Consider the following 20,000-nt stretch of genomic DNA (forward strand, 5'->3'; position numbering starts at 1 on the left):
AAAAAAAAAATTTGCATGAGTTTATTCCCCAGATCCTCAAGATAATGCCTTTTGTTTAGGGCTGAATTTTAAGATTATCAAAAGTGGGCCATTACTAATAAGAAACAAACAATAAATTATTCCAGGGAAACTGTACAATGATGGTGAACGCCAACTGACACAATGCAATTAGTTGGCGTAATGCATATACATGTATTCACAAAGTGACTAGTACTTACAAGGCTGAAAATTCTGCAAAAAGTGCAAAGAAACCAAACATTTTCGGCCTTAAGCCATCCTCAGGGAAGACGAAGATGACTTAATGCCGAAAAAGTTCTGTTTCTTTTTACTTTTTAAAGAATTTTTAGCCTTGTAAATACTAGTCATTTTTACTAAGCGAATATTATGGACATTATTTACAAAGCGTTGTATGAATATATTTCAGAATCACCAAAGGCAGCCTGTAACTACTACATAGAGTGGGACTGAAGCAGGTTCAACTACATGCAAATCCAAAGCCTCAACCCATGGACTATGCAGCCTTTATAATTGTTGCATACAGTATAATTATCATTCCTCCAACTTGTAACTGGGCATAGTGTAAACTTGGATACAGGTTACCGTTTGTAAAAGCTGAGAAAGACAAACCTTGAAAATGATATCTCCACCATCTTCTTGAACTGTCGGTCTGCCAGAAAGGAATAGTAATAATTCCAATCAAAGCACTGTTAACAGAATCAAGCTATAGGAATACTACTAGGAACCTAACATTACCATGAAGCAAATTAATGCCTGAGGATCAAATGCCATTAATGTTACAAGGAAAACAAAGTCTATCACAGCCAAATCTAAACAAATTAGATAATACTACATGTAGCCCAAGAAGAACACTATTTTTGTTTTTCCCTAAGTACTGTCGGTAATGTTCACAAGCTTATTCATGAGTAACTTCAAAAAGTCATTCCACAGACTTTTGATATAGTCAACTCTCTCATGGTGACCACATCCCATAAAATTAATGAGCTCTTTCAAGAACAAAACTAATTGCATTTTTCTGTCAAATGCATGAAACATAGAAGTGATCCTCATACTTAATATCTAGACAATAACTATTATCTTATAGACACCTGAAAATTGTTCATGGCTTTAACCCTTTGATACCAAAACCGGCCATACTTAGTATTTTAGTATGTCTAAGGTCAATGGGGAACCCCCAGGAGTCACTGGGTTAACAGGTTTCGAACCCATGACCTCTGCTCAAAGACATTTTGTTGTCCAGATATGAAAGTGGATCACTTAATCTATCTTTCATCTATCCGCATTCGAGTACCGGTATATACATAATTTGTAAATTTACATGTATTTCATTCTGTCAAATACAGATGCACTGCTTCAAAGTTCTTGTAAGCAACCACTACTCAATTTTTTGAAGTGACTGTGACCACTTTGTAAGCCAAAAATATTCCATATTCCATTTGATATCTGTTGCTGATAAGGAACCACCCACATAGATCAGTTATGGTTGTCACAAAATCTTTACTTAAGTGTCACAAAGTGCAGTTTTTAACACAGCAAGATTGCTACTGTAAAAGCCATTGGCAACCTCCCATAAGAAAATACAGTATTTTGTCATGCAACAAAGATGGTTACTTTAATATACCTGACTGTTCAGTATGTCTAGGACTGCACATTAAAGAGATGCATGGCCCTAATTATTTAGATCACATAGTGTTCCCCAATCTAACTTCCACCTTAAAATACATGTATCCGTGGACATACGTACATGTACTATAAGTGTATGAAACTTTATAGACCTGTTCGTTTCTTAGAATTTGACGGTAAAAAAGGTGGAAATTGAAAATAACAGAACAATGTCTGACAACGCTACTGATGTGCATGAATTGCTTTATAATTAATGGCTTTGTACTTCACAATTTATACCTTATTCTTGTTTCTAACAGCTCCTTTATCATAGCAACAGTTTCATCGTCATCAGGGTGGATTGCTGCAAGTTGCAAATGGGTGAGTACGACAAATCCAAATACTTTAACCCGTTCCCTCAAGAGAATGAGACTAGCAGATTTTACTTTTTTACCACCATTGCCTATAATCTCGCAATCTCTCAAATTGGCTGATTTGCCGTTGTCATACCTACCAACCCCCAGAGTACAAAAACAAATCTTTGCATTGCACACGTAAGAATGTCATTTTCAACAATGTCTGGATACTCTCCGAAAATCCCCCGAAGGCCTTCTGAATGACTGTTCCCGGCATCTCTGAGTCAGAACAGCATTTACCTACCATATTGCTATTGTTCCCATAACCGCGCTAACTTTCTACCACGTATTGTGAAATTTCATTGGTTAATTTGTGACCAATTATGATACTCCTTAAATAAGTCAATTTGATAGCTCTGTTTCATGTTTTCTGATCGAAAACAGCTCAAATAAGAGCACCAAATCCACTTTTTTTTTTTAAATTTATTTTTCCTTGTTGACATCTCAAAAATAACCAAATAAAAGAAAAAAAATTTGAAAAAGGCGACGGAAGACCTGTATTTCCCAGAAGATTTGGTGCTCAAACCGGGAGATTTGATGACAAACTTGGAGACTCGTGGGAAAAATGGGAGAGTTGGCAGGTATGCATTGTAGATAAGAGGCTAGACAAAACAATGTAGTAGCCAATCAGTAATGCTCATTTTAGATAATAAACCAATCATATTACCAGAAATTTATATACATGCTTTTGGTCATGCCCTGATTTAGTTGTGTACACACTCAGCTGCGCCGCGCGAGTCCACAACATTTTGACCACTGCGATGACCAATATCATTGTTGACAAGACTACAGCCAACACTGAACCACTTTTGATTTGTTAATTGTCTTAAACGCCAGCCAGTTTTACTCATCAATGGAGGCCTCTTCAGGGATGAATGGGTTAACAACATCTACGTTGTAGGTCTACTCAACAACTGTGTCCCCTTCAACCCAAACGGTCCTAAGAGTGAGACTATAGATTATACTCTGTCTAATTTGCCAGACAATTTTACTCATACTCACAGCAAACAGGGCAATAATGACTCAATAGCAGCTTTGGAAAGAAACGTTACATGATTTCAAGAAATATACAATATTAAACATTTGAACATGACCGAGAACTTCCAGCTAAACTTACATCAGGTTGTGATAATGCGTGAAAGTTTTTATACTGTAGCTCTTTTCAAATGCAATAAACACCAGCAAAATGCGATAAACACTCATATATTTTACTCTGACTAATGCCAGACGATTTTACTCATCAATGGGGTCTGCCTCAGGGATGAATAGGTTAACACAGCAAACAGGGCAATATTAAACAATTAGACCCGTAGCCAGCAAGGGCTACATGTACAGGTCAATAGCCTATGAGGCGAAGCCGAAGGGCAAGGACTACGGGTCAATAGCCCATGAGGCAAAGCCCAATGGGCTATTGACCCTCACCAGTGGCCCTTGAGGGCGAAGGGTCTAATTGTTTTAGTATCACCCAAGTAGTCGGACAGAAAAGGCAATAATAAAGTTAGCAAATGCAAGTTCAAGAAATATTTATTTGGAAATAAAACAAAAGAAAGCGTCATGCTTTTCGCTACTCGAGGACTATTACTAATAGTCCTCTAGTAGCGTAGCCAATTAAAATGCACGCTTTGCATTAGTCCACTAGTTGGAAGATACTAAAAAAATAATAGTAGCTTTGGAAAGAAATGTACCCAATTGGAATATATTACACATTCATGATGGAGAACTCGGACCCAGCGATAATACATCTGGTTGTGCTTATATGTCAGAATTCAAAGCACTTTAAATTTAAATGCAGTTAAATGCAATTTAACATAGTAAACAACTAGGACCACAAGTTTTACCTTCGCGGTCAGCGGTTTGTTAGATAAGCGCATGTGCCAGGATTCTTTGTGTTCTTGGTCCATAGGGCGTTGGAGCAGTTTTGTTGGCATTTTAGTCAGCGTTTTCTGAGCGTGGGGATTCCTTAGAGGCTGTCTCCTCTCCCCTGTCCCTCCCTTTCTTTCCACTGTTTTATCAGTCAGACGGGTACCTGCCTTCTCCCTCCAGGTGGGGGCTCATGGCTGGGTCGCCTGGATTTGCCAGCCATGGGAGCGGTCTCCATCTGGGAGCTGGCTGCCAATAGTGGAAGCTCCTGGATTTCTCAGGCACCCAACCTCCACTTTGCAAGGCAGTTGTTAAATGACATTAACACCAGCTAAATCTTAAATTATTGGGTTTCGGTTTACATGTAATTGGTCAGACCTCGCAGTTTATCATACTGTAACATCTACTTGAAAGTGGCCATGATATTGTGCAATAACAAGTCAGAAAATTGATTTCATAGGATATAATTACATAAGCATGGACCGCAAACTACAATCTGGGTCAAAAGACTTTGGGACACTTGTTAAATTTGGGCGAAAGTAGAGAATTAACTGTACATGCTTCCAATTGTTATGTGAGCAACGCGTGTCCTTCTTTTGCTGCCTCTTTCGGGCCCCCCCCCCCCCCCTTTCCCCCCAGACAATGTTGAAGCATTCGAGCAATCGATGAACGAATCTTGATTTCGGAGACCGTGAAAAATCAACATTGTAATGGGAAGAGAGGGAAAAGTAGGAATCGTCCCAACAGTTTTGGCCGGGATTGTAGGTTTGAGATTGGCTAAGTGTGAATTTTGGGTGCAGTAAGAGATGAGATCAATGCTCTAAAATGCTGTACCTGTGTCACTTGCAGGTTGATCTTCAGTAAGGATTGGGACATTACTGGCAAAAAAATCCATTATGGATGCAAATATATCTGGTTTTAAAATTGACCAGTCATTTTCATCATCAGTCTGAGGAATGTAAAAGTATAACATTGTTTACATGTAAGATAGCATAAAGAAACTTCCACTCAAAATCTTGAGGACGTAAATCATGCCTACAAGAAATCTACTGTAGTTCCATTCTGGTCTCCGAAAGGTACAAGTGCAACTTTTAGCAAATGATATTGATTAAAACCTCTGAAGGACATTTAAAATTCTGGATTTACAAGTGATAATTATTTTAATTTCTTGTTAAAAGTATCTCTGGAAGCCATTAATGTACAGTAATTGAAACCAGAAATTTTGAACAAATTTCAAAGATCCTTCAAAGACTTTTATACACCTGGATCTTCAGCATGCCTCAAAAGTTCTTGGATCTTTTTTTTAAAAAAACAAAATTACCTTTTGGTTGATTTTAGTTGACTACTAAAGACAGTATTAAGTATCAAGTGAAGCTATGATCCTCGCAGTTATGAACGCAATTTTTGCAATTGCGTAAAGAAATTTTCAGGCTTCTTTATGCAATTGCAAAAATTGCATTCATAACTGCGAGGATCATAGCTTCACTTGATTTCATATCCGCAGTTCATATGTGATCCATTTCATATATCATTTCATTAACAGTATTAAGTAACTGCGAACTCACTTTGGTGACAGTTATAAAATCTGGTCCAAACATGATACCCTCCACACCATTGATTCTGAATAAACTCCTACAGAAGTTGATAAAAATAATAAAAAAAATAATGGCAATTCAACTCAAAGCATCCAAAAACAAATTGCTGGGAAAAAAAAAACTGAATGTCAGTCATTAAAGATTGTGACATAAAATTTCACATGTTTGCTAATAAAATACGGTATTCTCTTGTTCTTTAATTGCTATTATAAGCCTTTTAAGGCTGGCTGCAATGGACAAAATTCAAGGAATATATAAACCCAAATGAGATCTGTACTACTACATGTAGGTCTTCTTAACACAAATTTTACAGAAAAACAAATTGGCCCTCATTCAGGGTTAGCGTTAGGGTTAGGGTTAATTTGCCAAAACATCAACAGATTTTAATTAACAAAATCTTAAAAAATGATGTGGATGAATATTTATTGATTTAGTTGTAAGATTTTTATGAAAACACATTTACCGGTAATTAAAAAAACACTCTTTAATTAGGTTTCAGTTTAGTTGGGATTGACCCTTCATAGGGCTAGCCTATGGGTCCTTTTCAAATGCAGGATTTGAATAGAGTATAATAAATTATCACTGGTAGCCAGGTGATCTGGTTACGTAATTTGGAAGACTGGGAAGAAAAATTTTAACGCCGTATCCCACAACCGTGCGTGGCCTTAGGTGTTGCTTCCAAACTCCCTGTGGTATTTCCATCCCCAAAACTCAACGGATCATTCCGTGTCAACCACATTTCCTGTTACTGAATGAACATTCAAGTAGACCCGACATGATCTAACCTCGCTTCTGCCATGTTGAATTCGAAAACGAGGCCGTGCGCGGTTGTGGGATAATGGCGTTAAAATTTTTCTCCCCAGTCCTCCGAGTTACGTCACCAGATCACCTGGAGGGGATACTGAGGAAATGTTTCAAGATTAATGATACATGGCAGTTTAATGCTGCATGTACTGTACTGTACTGTACCTTGCTAAGGGAGAACAGTATGCAGACTGGACATTCGGAAAGTTAATGGTACCAGACTCCAACACCTGTTGACCGGGAACAAACTTCAGACTGTTTGGGTTTGGAGTTTCTTGCACTTGGATGAACATTGTCCTGGCTTTTACTGACATATAACAGACATATCAAGACTAAACACAAAAGATCCATGTGATACCATATTGATGAAAGAGATACTATATTTTGATAAGTGTGAGGATCACTTCTCCATTTTATTTTGAACTGATACTGTGTTCTCCCAGCTTCACACCCTGTGAAACTGACAGTGACCCAGAAAATCAAACACACAATGCATCTTATTAGGTGAAAATCAATTCTTTCCATGTCAATGAGGTTTACAGTTCAGCTTCAAATCAGTTACTATATGTAGCCTACTGAAATTAGTATTAGACTTGTATGGAAGCAGAACCTTGCATTGACACCACAGAGGTTCAACAGAGACATTCACCAGACGTTACCGGGTACAAAAAATTTAATAAAAGTTCCATTGTTGTTAAAGATTGTAGACTTTGTGTACTGTAGCAATGTAAGTAGTTAATCTGCCAAATGTGCACTATTGGATAGAAGTTGAACAGCATCATGTATTGCTTTCATTTCACTAGTTCATTCCAGACCACCTTCACTGTATAGTTCCTTGTAGTTTTTCCAACACATGTCATGAGAGTGAAAATGAGAATTTTAGAACTGACACTGGCATTCATCTGGCAGACAGGTTTACAGTGTAAGTGCAGGCCTTCTGACAGGGTGCGATTAAAAAATGCAAATTATGCGATTTTTTCAGGGAAGATTGTGCGATTAGAAAGGCCAATTATGCGATAAATAATGTAAATTATGCGATTTTTTTCTCAGCAATTTTGAGCTTGTTTTATAAGGTTTCAGGTTAATAAAAACACTTTTTTGCTGCCCTAAAGACATTTTGAACACAAAGGAACAGTAATTATGTATCTCGATCGACATTAGTTGGGATAAATAGAAAAAATGAGGTCTTCTGCACTACCGGTGCACCACGTTAAAAGTTGAAAGGACACAGCTAACATGCCAAATGAATGATCAAGGTGCTCGTCAACCACGAACTTCCGAAGATGGTCAATCACAATAGGGCCACACCCCCATTTATACGAGAGAAAATAAGCCGCGGCTTTCTCTGGCCGCGGCTTACAGAAGACTCGAATGTTCACCCTGTATAAATGGTACAAAATCTACGTTCACGTCTTTTTCAAGCCGCGGCTTATATTGACCTGGGAATATATTCGTATAAATAGATCCTTTTCCGTATTTTGTACACCGTGGCCAGAGTAAGCCGCGGCTTATTTTCTCTCGTATAAAAGGCCCTAATATTGCACGACGAGAAAAACATCAGTCCATCGTCCACGTGGAGCGTACCTGTGAGGTACTTTCTTGCTCGATCGTGAGCTGTCAGATTGGGCGGAATGTGGGAACTTCCTTCTTCGTCGAAGAAAAAGCGAGCGTTTTCACAACAAACTTATCCATGAGTAAGTTTTTATCAGTTTTCAACGAAAGAAACTACATTTTGCCGAAAAACTTACAACTTCGCTTATTTTTCACAAATCTCTTCTATAAGAGAAGGCAACTGTGTCATTTCAATGGTGTGTATATAACGGCGTGTTTCTGTTGCACCAATAGAAGGAGACTCGTACCAGGTCCCCGACATGAAAAATAAAGCCTTGAACTTCGAATGTTTACGAAATCGAAGGTGACATAGGTTTTTAGCCTTTTTCCAAGATAAATCATCTTAAAAATGGCGTATTTATGCAGGAATTTCTAAGAAACGTCTTGATTTATGTTTCATTTTATGAATTTTGTGCGTCCTTTTGTGAATTATGCGATTTTTCGTGAATTGTGCGATCGGATGCGATTTGAGGTCGATTTTGCGAAATCGCACCATCGCGTAATATCAGGAGGCCTGTAAGTGGCGCACCCTGGCCCCTATGGCATCCAGAATGTGACACACAAACCTAGCCCAATTTTTTTGGCCAATCAGGGAGATTCAATTGCCAGCACTAGACAAAGGAACATTAATTTGGTGGCTTACAATGGGCATTTTGGTCCAACCAGTTGCATCAGTCAAAGTCAACAAACTTTGAATCGGTTTATAGGCTTCTTGTGGAATAACTTCCTCTCATACACACCGCTTGACATTGATAAAGGGGAAATGTTGTGCAGCATCTGCAAAATGCAGACTGCAGACCAATTCAACCTCAATGATGAGGTCGACTATGTCTCTTACATAATTAATGATGGTGGAATGCGTGAGCTTATTCAACTCTTGAAACAATTAACCCATTGATTGCCGAATGGTGAGAATTGACAGATCTTACTCTGTCTAACTCCAGACGATTTCACTCATCAACTGGGGGCATCATAGTGTCCCTTACGGGTCCCCTCCATTAACCCAGTGACTCCTGGGAGTGAGACTGTCTAACCCAAGGCTATTTTACTTGTCAACTGGGGGCATCCTAGGGTACCTGAGGGGTCAATGGGTTACTGTAATTTCCGGCAGTATACCCGCTCCGTAGATTACCCACATCGGTCATTTCTTGCAATGACAAGAAAAAAATTTCAACAGATTACCCGCACTAGCAGATAACCCGCACCCAAAAACAAAAGAAATTGCTGAACCACTGGTAAAAATCCGTTCTAAAAAAAATCAATACCTCAGAATCTTTGGGAGGTGCGGTGGCCTCATGGTTAGTGTGCTCGACTTTGGAGCAAATGGTCTGGGTTCGGGACCTGGCCGGGGACATTGTGTTGTGTTTCTGGCCAAGACATTTTACTCCCTTGGTGCCTCTCTCCACCCAGGTGTATAAATGGGTACCAGCGAAATGCTGGGGGTAACCCTGTGATGGACTAGCATCCCATTCAGGGGGGAATAGAAATACTCCTAGTCACTTCATGCTACAGAAACCAGGGATAAGCTCTGGCCTGATGGGCCACTAGACCTGTAAGCTGACTTTAGCTACTACTACTACTGTAACTGTAAGAAATCGCTTGAAACCGGAAAATACTCTCTACCTCAAGGCAGTGCTTGATAGGAATTTTACTGATGTGCAAAATATTCTGGTGTTTTAAAATTTTGTCAGTGAATGTTTGTTTACATGCGTGCTGACAATCACCTTTCATGTACCGTCATATTAATTACGTGGCGGCAGTGGCGCCATGAAATTAACATGTCGGCATCATTACTTTGAAGCCCGCTACATTGTATTTCACATTTTTAATCTTATGTTTTCTGAGTTTATTATTCCAGTTGGTGAAGAATGTTTTTATTGTCAACTAAACAAAGAAACAAGCTGTGAAATTAGCAAGGTAGGAAAGTAATAGCACACACGTGATAAAAGATTTTGTTTACCAACGATATTTGCTGATATGTTTTCAATTTGCATCACTTTTCATCGAGAGCATCAAAGTCTATTAGGCAATTAAAGTGGGATAAATGAGGCAATATTCCAGTTTTTAGGAACATTTTTTTAATCACTTTTATATTCTATCCCAGCTTACGGCTTTAAAACTATACTGGAAGATTTAAAAATTATCACATTACCCACACCTTTCCATAACCCGCACCAACAACTCTTTGCGGAAAAATTAACACATTACCCGCAGGTACATGTAAGCGGCCGGAAATTACAGTAATCTTTTACAGAATATTAATATCCACATAAACAGGCTGGCATTAATATAGAAATGTTGGAACCAGTTAAAACAATTATAAATGAAGAGTTGCTGGTGGAGAAATACATGTAATTCAAAAGCTGGGAACACGGTGATTTAATTTTGAATAACAGAATGTACAGTACATGGTGTTCTAACATGTACAGACGTCTCTCATAAAGGAAGTAAGCTGTGAAGTGCATATTTGGCATATCTTGGAAACATAAACAAGACTGTTATTATGAAAAAACCAAAAAGAGCAAGGCTGATTGATTCAACCATTCAACTAGTCTTGTTCTTCTCCGGTTTTAATTTTTGATGGTTTAATTGTTATACCCCTAATTATACCCTTCATCAGGATGCAGTATATACTTTAAACTTTGGTGGCTCCACCTCGTTTGCTTGGTGGCTAGTCAGTGACTTACGAGCCAAAGTTTTAAAGAAACTATATTTACTCTCTAATTGATCGTCTGCCATTAACATTATACAACAGCTCACCTCGAAGGGGAATCGAAGTTCTTTCCCGAGTAAAGGCAGAAATCCTTCCGGTTTTCCTCAGATAAGAAAAGCTGCATGTATGAGTTCTTCGGCTTTCTTTAAAATTTTCAATATCTCCACTGGCAAGCGAAATTCTTTGCAAATGTTTTGAGAGAAACCTTCCCTGACGCAAGCGAGCTGCCATGTTTTTTTTCACTGTGCTTTGCAGAAAACCGCTGGAAAAAAGAAATACTGGCTATTAAACTATGGCTCCACAGGTTCCCCAAGCTTAGTTTACAAAGCCAACATAAGATGGCCGACAGAATTTTAAAAATTTGACTGGGAATCCCGATAAAAGGCTTAGGAAGATAATTATATAAGAAACAAATTCTCAATTGAAAAGCCTTAAGTTATTGCCACGGTGGGTAGCTTCCTTCCTGTGTGGTTATTTTCTACATCCAACACGATTCCGTGTTCAGTTTCTCTGTTGCTCACCGTGTAATAATATCCCAAGGCTGGACACTCCATTTTGGAGAGCGCACCAAACAGAGTCAAGTGTTCCTAGATGGAATGTTCCCAGGGTTACAATTCCAAATCAGAATCAATTGACAAGGATTGGACTTTCATTTCAACCCAACATCAAGTCCTGCGGGCGACCTCAGGCGGTAGTTTGTTCACTCGATCTCAGTTGTGAACATGAACTTATTTGCTTGGTTTATGAATGCGAAAGTCTATAAAGTAGAGTCATATACAGTATATTTTGCTTTGAATTTCTATACAAACCTTTGAATTTCCCGCCGCATGTTGACCTGATTACCCATGATGCAACCAAGAGCGTGAACTCGTCTATATGGCACAGCTTGTCATTTTCATCGAAGGCGAGGGACACCAATTGAAATACAAACGTGGCAGTCATTTCGATAGACGACACGTGCACTTGAAAATACCAGCATGACAGACCTATTTCAATGGACGACGCAGTAAGCCAACAAAAATGGCAACATGGCACAGTCATTTTCATGGACGACACAGTGGGAGGATAAAACGACACTCACGGAGAAAAACCTGTAGAACATATAGACACGTTAGAAAAATTGAGCAGCTCCAACATTAACTCCGCTCTTAAGTGTGGTGCTAAAAAAAAGACGGATCAAATTGCTTACCATAGCCTGCTTCTTCCCTGTTTAAAATTTATAACGTGTGCAGGGAGATAAAACGTGAGTGATACCATACTCATAAACATTGACTTTGTGATGGCATGTAGCAAGATTTTTCGTTACCAGAAAAGAGGTTTGATAACTCAAAACGAAGAATTACTAGTACTATAGCTCCAAAGACTCAAAAAAGACAGTTTATTTCTCGAAACGGACGAGTTTAGAACGGTGGTGTTTCAATTATAATAGGCACCGAAGATTGCATTTCGTCAGTTTTCTTTGTCAGGTGACTTTACACATCTACGGAACTCGAACCGATCTTGCAAACTATGTTTTTTAATTACTATTTTCAATTAACACCTTGCGCAACAAAACGGTTGAGATAGGCGACAGAGAAATTGAGTGGGCGAACTTCGCAAAGTGATATTTATTTGCTACTGTAATCGTTTAGCCGAGAACAAAAACCTTAATCGTAAATTAAAGACTGTCTGTATTTTGACAAGGTACCTAATGTTGTGGATCCTGAGATACACTACTCCGGAGTACGATAGAAAGAGTTGAGTAAAATTATAGGAAGCTGAAAATTCAGTAAAACTACGACATTTAGATTTTATCTTTAGCCCTTTTGCAGATAAACAGAACCTCTTATGGATTTGCAGTAATTTTGAAATGTCATGCCCATATGTGGTCATCGTTTTGGTCACATGAATGGCGAGAATTTTCTTCCCTGCTCGGCACACGTAATTTCACCTCTGACCAAAAAAAAAACTGAAACAAAGAAAAGAAATATGTTTGCGCTGAAAACTGTTTTGGGTGCATGAATTTGTCATATTCTGACAGCTCACACATCAAGGGGCCAAAGTAAACATGATTTGCAGGAAATTAAATTCTTCCAGAGAAAAACTTTGCCTTGTGCCATCTATAAAGCCTGCGGCTTTTCAAGCGTGAAAGGAAAAGGGCAATTGCGACGCGTATAAAATGGAAGTCGCTCTTGACTCCTTGCAATGTATTTTTTGTTCCAAGGCCTATCTGCAGGAGTTTTTCCCCCCTAAATCCTTCTTCCGTCAGCCCCATCCCCCTTACCCTCCTTGCGCCAGCTAAAAAGATTACATCTGCACAAACGGTCAGTGTAAAATGCAGACTGCAGACCAGGGGTAAAATGCGGACTCAGGTTATCATTGCAACTGTTGCAACTGTTGAAAAAGTCCAAACCCTTTAGACGTGCTAGCAGTGAAGCCTAAATATTGTTTTAGGCCTAATTAGGCCTAAGGTTAGCATTTCCAAGGGGTCTGGGCTTTTTCCACAGTTACATTACAACCTCAGTCTGCATTTTACCCCTGGTCTGCAGTCGGCATTTTACACTGACCGCTGCACAAACACAAGTACTCTGTTGCACACCGCTGAGGGAATGCCTGTAGGCGCACGACAGTCTCGTTTAACGTGTTCCAATGTCCTTTCACCAGGATTTTGGGAAAATATGGATTACCAGGAATAATAACAAAAGCGAAATTATTAAAACATACCGTTGCTGAAGGTTCCAATTACTGCTCCAGCTGTGGACAAGGTAAGTTTTCCTTAGCCATTTGAAATTGACCTTTAGGAAATACGGTATCAAAATGGCAAGGGAAAACGTACCAGCTGGAGCAGTAATTGGAACCTTCAGCAACGGTAGACTTACAGTGGAAACAAAACATGGTTCTCGAAAAAGCTAATAACTTAACCCATTGATCCCTAAGAGTGAGACTTACTAAATTTTGCTCTGTCCAACGCCTGCCGAGTTTTTTAAGTGTGAATGGGTTAATTTGACTCAGTCAAAAACAATGTCGCCATTAGTAGGGAGCTTAAGCACGCGCGTTTTTGAGACGCGTACGGCAACTGGAAGTGAGCTGTTTTCCCTTTCAACCTGTTTTCACGCAACCACATTTACATTGCTAAGATCTTTTCACCATTAGAGATGATTAGTACAAAAATCTGGGAGACACCACTGTCCTGGCACGCGGAATTTTCTCTTCCGGTTGCCAACTCGATCTCAGCCAGAAGTTCTTACCGACAGTAATCCACAGTATGGTTAAATTACAGCATCCCTTGATGATAACAACTGTATTTGGCACTGGGGCATTACTTGAGGACAATGCATAGGCATGAAATCAAATCAACTCATATCAAACCATAGGTTGATTTTTGAGGGGAAAACCGGATTACCTGAAGAAAAACCACTCAGAGCATAGTAGATAACGAACAAAGTCAAACCACATGTATATCACAAGAAGTCAGGCCACATTGGTGGTAGGCAAGTGCTCTCACCGCAGTGCCATTGTCCCCCTACTAATTAACTGATACTAGTTAAATTTATTTACATTCTTTTTTCCAATGATATTTGTCACAATATTTTATTTTTGTTAATATTGATTATCATAGAGGGGGTTGAATAGGTTTATGGATCGGTGGATTTCCCCTTGAAAAGTGCCCAGATTGTGGATTTTGGCGACAAGTTAATCGGATTCGCGGATGTGAAAAATGCAGGGTTGTCAAAAAGATCTGAAGTAGAAGGGGAATGTAAGAAAGTAGGTGGCACTGGGAGTCAAAAGCCCCCACCTTAGGCGGGGGGCCTGGAGGCCGCCGAGGCTGCCAGTGGGGTACAGGTTTAGCGCCCCATTGGGGTTCCATGGCCCAAAGGCCTTGGAAGCAAAACGAATGTACGGTTTTTCCACTAGCTGAAATTGCCTCTACTTGAAGCAATTTTACATGTTGGCGCTATTCTAACTGGAAACAGTTTACATTCTTTTTACCACTCTAAGAAGATTTAATCATTTTAATGAGTTCAAAAAAACAATTTAGTCGTTACGTTTTCTTAGATATCACCAGGCATGGTATAAACATGATAACTGTACACCGCTGTCAGAGCTACCAAAGGTAAGTCACTTCTCACATGCATGTGAGCATCTGTCATCATATTTTAGCTACATTGAGATTGGTTTAATCAAAATTAAATGGCATGGATCCCGGATCAGCAGAAATTTTGGCCCCGTTTTCTGCCGACTCTGTCGGTCTTTGAGGTCGCTTTGAGGAATGGATCATCAATTATTGATCGGTCTTTCCCATGACGGCTCTCATGATTTTTGCTGACCCTGAGGACCCTTGGTCCCGTGTTTACAGCGCAACAGAAATGATATCACTACACCTTTGCTGTTCAGCAAAAAGGTCAGCATGCTCCAATAAGAACATTGCAAGAGGCAGAGAGCAACATAGCAGAGTCTAAACGCTTTATTTCTGAGCTGGAAAGTGCTGTGTGCTCTGAACATGGCTATTGCTCAATGGACCACAGGGGATGGTCTCCACTGCTACTGTGAAAGTCATTGACTGGGGCATACAGAGAAAAAAGTCACTCTTATCCAAACTATCGTTCAAACCTGTCAAGTAAAAGATCCACTCCTTTCTAAGAAAGAATATTGTCAAGACTTTGGAAACACTATCAAGGAGACAATGGAGCAACTCTCTTCCTCCACGTTTTATTAATTACTTCACAAATGAAAATAACTCATATCCAGAGCCGGAACATGACATCCCGCTCTCTGCACTGTCGTCCATTCTCCCACTTCCAGACGTAAGACTTTCACAAAAGGAAATCGCCCAAATGCAGGATTATGCTTTTCCGCATGGAGCTGCTTTGAGGAGGAACCGCCAAGAAATCGCTATGATGCGGCATGGAACTTTGCCTGAGCTGATCTACCAAAGGCAGCTACAGATAATTATCTGCTGACAAGGTCAATATCTTAGCAACAGGCCAAAGTCATCCATACGGTCATCAACAGATACAGAAACGACTAACAATGAATCTGAGGAAGCAGCTGATATTGACACTGACAAGATATGCCAAGATCTACCAGAGTCTGATAGTAGCTCTGATGAATCTTGAGCAATTTCAACGAAAGTGTTGCGGTTCCAGAATTCTACAGGGAGACAAGGTCGAATTAACAACTTAGATTCATTTCGTAAAATGGGATGTAATAGCCGTAATCAGATCCGTTGGACTGGTACACTGGTTTCATTGTAATTTGCAAATTGATTAGTGGAAACCCCTGCATACATGACATTTTGCTCCCTTCATAAATGCAAGGATTGACTGCAATTCACACTATTAGTAAATGAAAGTCTAACTCAAAGCCGAAAAACAACTGCAATCAGGGCAAGCCTCTCACCCCCACCCCTTTGAATGACTAGCTGCAGTTTCCATTTTTATTCTTGATAAAATGTACAATGTAATTGCGATAACAAGGGAAGACCCCCGATTCTCATTTCACAGATTTTCTTATGAGTGTGGAGCCACCCAGTCCTACCGGCAAAATACAGCATCGATTGAAGTTTTTAGCTTTCAAACCTTGCTCAAATTGTATCGGTAGGTCCTAGAATTCGTCCACAGAAAGGCCAGAGAGACAACTTCACAGGTGCTGTGAACCGCCATGTTTACAACAGAGCAATTTAGGCGTTCCAGTCTGCATGAAATCATCTCTCACCTGTGTCACGAGAAGACCAGACACGCACGATTCTTACGTTACGTTTATGCCCCTGTAGAATAAACCGAAATCTCAACTCCTTTTCAAAAGTTAACCAGCATCTTAATATTTTTGGTAGGCTACAATGTTGTCTGAGTATTGGTGTGCGTTGGTATGAAGCCGTGCGATGCAATATACGCCGTGCAATATTCCAACAGTTTTAAACTCGTGTGATGAGTACATTTTGTCCTCTGAACACTTTAATAGGCTCTATTCCCACACGGACTGACATGATTATCAAGTGCAACGGTCAGCGTTGATTGACATATTTTACACACCAAGGAGTCAGAATAGCTATGCAAATATATTACGGACCCTGAAGACGTTTCTTTCTGCGACAGGACTGACTAAATCAGTTGTAGCAAAAGAACAGTTCATTGGCAATGGTTGGTGCTGTGATTTTGAAAAACTCAGGCTTAAACCCTGAAATTATAAAGCTCATGAAAAGGACTCCTGTCATTAATAATTAATGAAAAGCGACAAGTCTGTAATTTCCCAGTTAAAGTGCAAAACATGTCCATTGTTTGTCAAACCCGACTTTTGACCATACCACGGTTTACCTTCATTAATTAGGTTAATTTATGTATGCACAATGGTGAAATAAATCAATGAATGCTTTCCAAATTCTGCCCCTCTAATGCTTGTTATAAGGAAGAAATGTATAGGCTTGAAAATATGACAACGTAATAAGACTTTTGCAATCACTGGTCTGTGATGACATGGTTTCGAATCGTGAATCTCAACGGTTAACCATGGTTAACCGTCGTTGAGCGGAAAGATAAACAGTTCATTTCTTTAAACAAACGATTCACCATGGTGAACCGTGCCGCAATAGCAGGAAATGTTACAGGATTTTTTTGATTTCACATTTAAAAACTAGTTTACATTACAACATCGGGATAGGATGGTTCTTATGCCCGGAAACTCTTTCCCCCTTAGATATCAAGCTAAACTATCTGGTGAATCGCACGGTGAATCGTTGGCAATCACTTCTCAATTGCAATTTGCATGCATTAAGTCCATTTTAATTTAATCATCCTGTAAATTCTCCTTGAGTTGGTACCAGCTCCACATCGGCACCACTCGATATATTATTAACCGAACCTCACAAGACGTCAGCGACCCCACCTCTCTAGCTTTATTCCCTTCGCTAACCGTTGTCACGCCTTCAAATGCCAACATCAGTACCAGTGCAAGGAAGATCGCCCTTATTTTGCTCGATTCTCGTCTCGATAATAATTAAAGCCCCCGATGTCATGTGTACGCTACGTTAATCAAAGTACACAGTGTCAACTAATTTACATGGAAATGCGGTACACAGCATATTGTTCCTTTACACACCACATAGTATTTATAATTATTTGGCCTTCTAAAAACTCTCCAACACATATTCCTTGATTATCATCATGTTCAGACCAACTGCCCACCTTTTTAAATACAAAGCATGCGAAGAGACATTCCGTTTATCTTATTAACAAGTTGACTTATTTTCTAAAGAGACTTGACTTCTGATCTACGCCTCTACAGATTTGCCAATTTCCTTGAAGCAAATACAATATTGTAGGTTGACTGAGGAGGAAAGTACGTTATGTGAAGGCGAATTGACGGAAGAGGAGCTTCGAAAGGCCGTAATTTCCCTTGAAAGTGATAAATCGCCTGGAATAGATGGCCTGACTGCCAATTTCTATAAATATTTTTGGCCTTTGTTTGGCACTTGTCTCACGCATGTCTATAACCATGCGTTCCGGGCAGGACCCCTCGCGGTCTTGCAGCGGCGAGGAATAATCACCCTGTTATTTGAAAAAGTGGACAGAACTTTGCTTCAGAACTGGAGACAGATCACCCTACTAAAGACTGATTATAAGATTTTAAGCAAAGCCTTGGCCGATAGTTTGCAAAAAGTGTTGCCATGCATCGTCCATTCCGATCACACAGCGTACTATCAATGATAATGCGCGACTCCTTCATGATGTTGTTTCGTATGCAGATGAAAAGAAAATCCCGCTTCCTATGATTTTTGTAGATCAGCTAAAGGCCTTCGATCGAGTGGCTCATAGTTTTCTGTTTAAGACGCTTGAACGTTTTCGTTTCGGCCCTGTCTTCAGACGCTGGATTCAAGTTATTTACCATTAGGTGTCCAGTTCGGTAAAAACTAACGGTTGGCTTACTGTTTTTATTACTTTGGGGAGAGGTATACGGCAGGGTTGTCCCCTGTCCATGCCTTTGTATGTTTTAACGGCGGAAACAATGGCAGTTAACATTAGATCTAACCCCAGGATTTGTGAGATACTTCCCCCTAGTTCCGAAACGGAGCTTAAGCTGTCCCAGTTTGCGTACGATACGACACTGCTTTCGGCGGATGACGAGTCAATCACGGAGACCTTTCATGTTTTTCATCGGTATGAGCGCGCCGCAGGGGTGAAGTTTAATAACCGCAAGTGCAAAGGATTGTGGTGCGGATCTCTGAGTCAGCCTTACGGTTTCAGTTGGTATAATGACTGCATCCCCGATAAGATTCTAGGACGATATTTTGGTAATACCGATTGCTCACGTAGGAACTGGGAGGATTAAAATTCAGAATATCAATAATATCATTGGCGCTTGGTGCCATAGAGATCTAAGACTTAAAGGAAAAGCCCTCTTAACAGTCTCTTAACAGCCACCTTATGGTATAACGTTACGTTATTGGCTGTACCCTCTTGGGCCATTTTTCAAATCGATCATGCGATATATGGTTTCTTTTGGAAAAAACAGCACCCCCTTGTCAACAGAGACATCTTGGCGCTACCCCTGAGGTAGGGTGGTTTTAACATACCTCGGTTGGAGACGAAGATCCAAGCGCTTCTTACCGAGGAAGATGCGCATTGGAAACACTTCACGGCCTCTGCCTCGATGTATGCGTCATCACGAACCCCTTCTTTTATTCACGTTCATTATCGTTTCGTTTCGCAAAATAGGTAAACCAAGGAAGGGTGTATGTCTCCTTGTAAAAGTCCATGCCGTCAAAGTGAAAATGATTGCCGATCCATATCTTCAAACAATGTTAAATTACATGTTGACAACTCGGGGCATCATTTCATAGATCCATGTACACGCACATCTCTCAAAGTGTTTCATGTGTTCTTCGCCTTAACCTGCCCGAAAAAGCAAGAGAGGCCAAGAGCCAAACGTCTGCATCATGCCGGGAGATGAGAGTCAAGGGCAAGGTATAGCAGCCGAAATACAAAACTTCAGGGTCGTAACGAGGTATATTTTTTCGTAACTGATCCCATATTTTTACCCAAAATTTTGATCCCTAATCCCAAAAACGATGCCAATTTTGATCCCTGAACCCGCAAAAATTTGATCCCTGATTCCATAAAAAATACTGCTGATCCAGATCCCACGCGTTGTGATTCCAGATCCCAGGGCTGTGATCCCTGATCCCTGATCCCGGCCCTTTTCAGGCCTTTAATCCCTGATCCCATATAACTCGTTGCGACCCTGAAAACTTAGCAATACCTACAACGATCTGAGAAAAGCCCTCGAAAAGTCTTCAACCGGCTGGAGTTCCGTCCTCAATTTTGTTCTACTCCAACTCGAGAGTATTAAACTCTCCAGTTGCCCAACTCGAGGGTAACTCTCCAGTTAATTTTGTTTGGCCGTTGA

The 20,000-nt window shown here is 40.0% G+C and overlaps 1 protein-coding gene across 1 annotated transcript in view; it reads right to left on the reverse strand.

Annotated features, from left to right (window-relative positions):
- Window positions 1-10,875, reverse strand: part of LOC138031221 (NFU1 iron-sulfur cluster scaffold homolog, mitochondrial-like) — a 16,701-nt gene extending 5,826 nt beyond the window's left edge. Inside the window, exons 1-6 of the mRNA XM_068878897.1 lie at window positions 10,667-10,875; window positions 6,461-6,602; window positions 5,462-5,528; window positions 4,731-4,845; window positions 1,921-1,984; window positions 628-667 (exon numbers count right to left, since the gene is read on the reverse strand). Coding sequence (XP_068734998.1) covers window positions 628-667; window positions 1,921-1,984; window positions 4,731-4,845; window positions 5,462-5,528; window positions 6,461-6,602; window positions 10,667-10,850 — 612 coding nt within the window. The 5' untranslated portion in view covers window positions 10,851-10,875. The remainder of the gene's footprint in view (window positions 1-627; window positions 668-1,920; window positions 1,985-4,730; window positions 4,846-5,461; window positions 5,529-6,460; window positions 6,603-10,666) is intronic.
- Window positions 10,876-20,000: the final 9,125 nt, after the last annotated feature.

Source organism: Montipora capricornis, chromosome 14 (assembly GCF_036669925.1).
Source record: "Montipora capricornis isolate CH-2021 chromosome 14, ASM3666992v2, whole genome shotgun sequence".
Classification (NCBI taxonomy): domain Eukaryota; kingdom Metazoa; phylum Cnidaria; class Anthozoa; order Scleractinia; family Acroporidae; genus Montipora; species Montipora capricornis.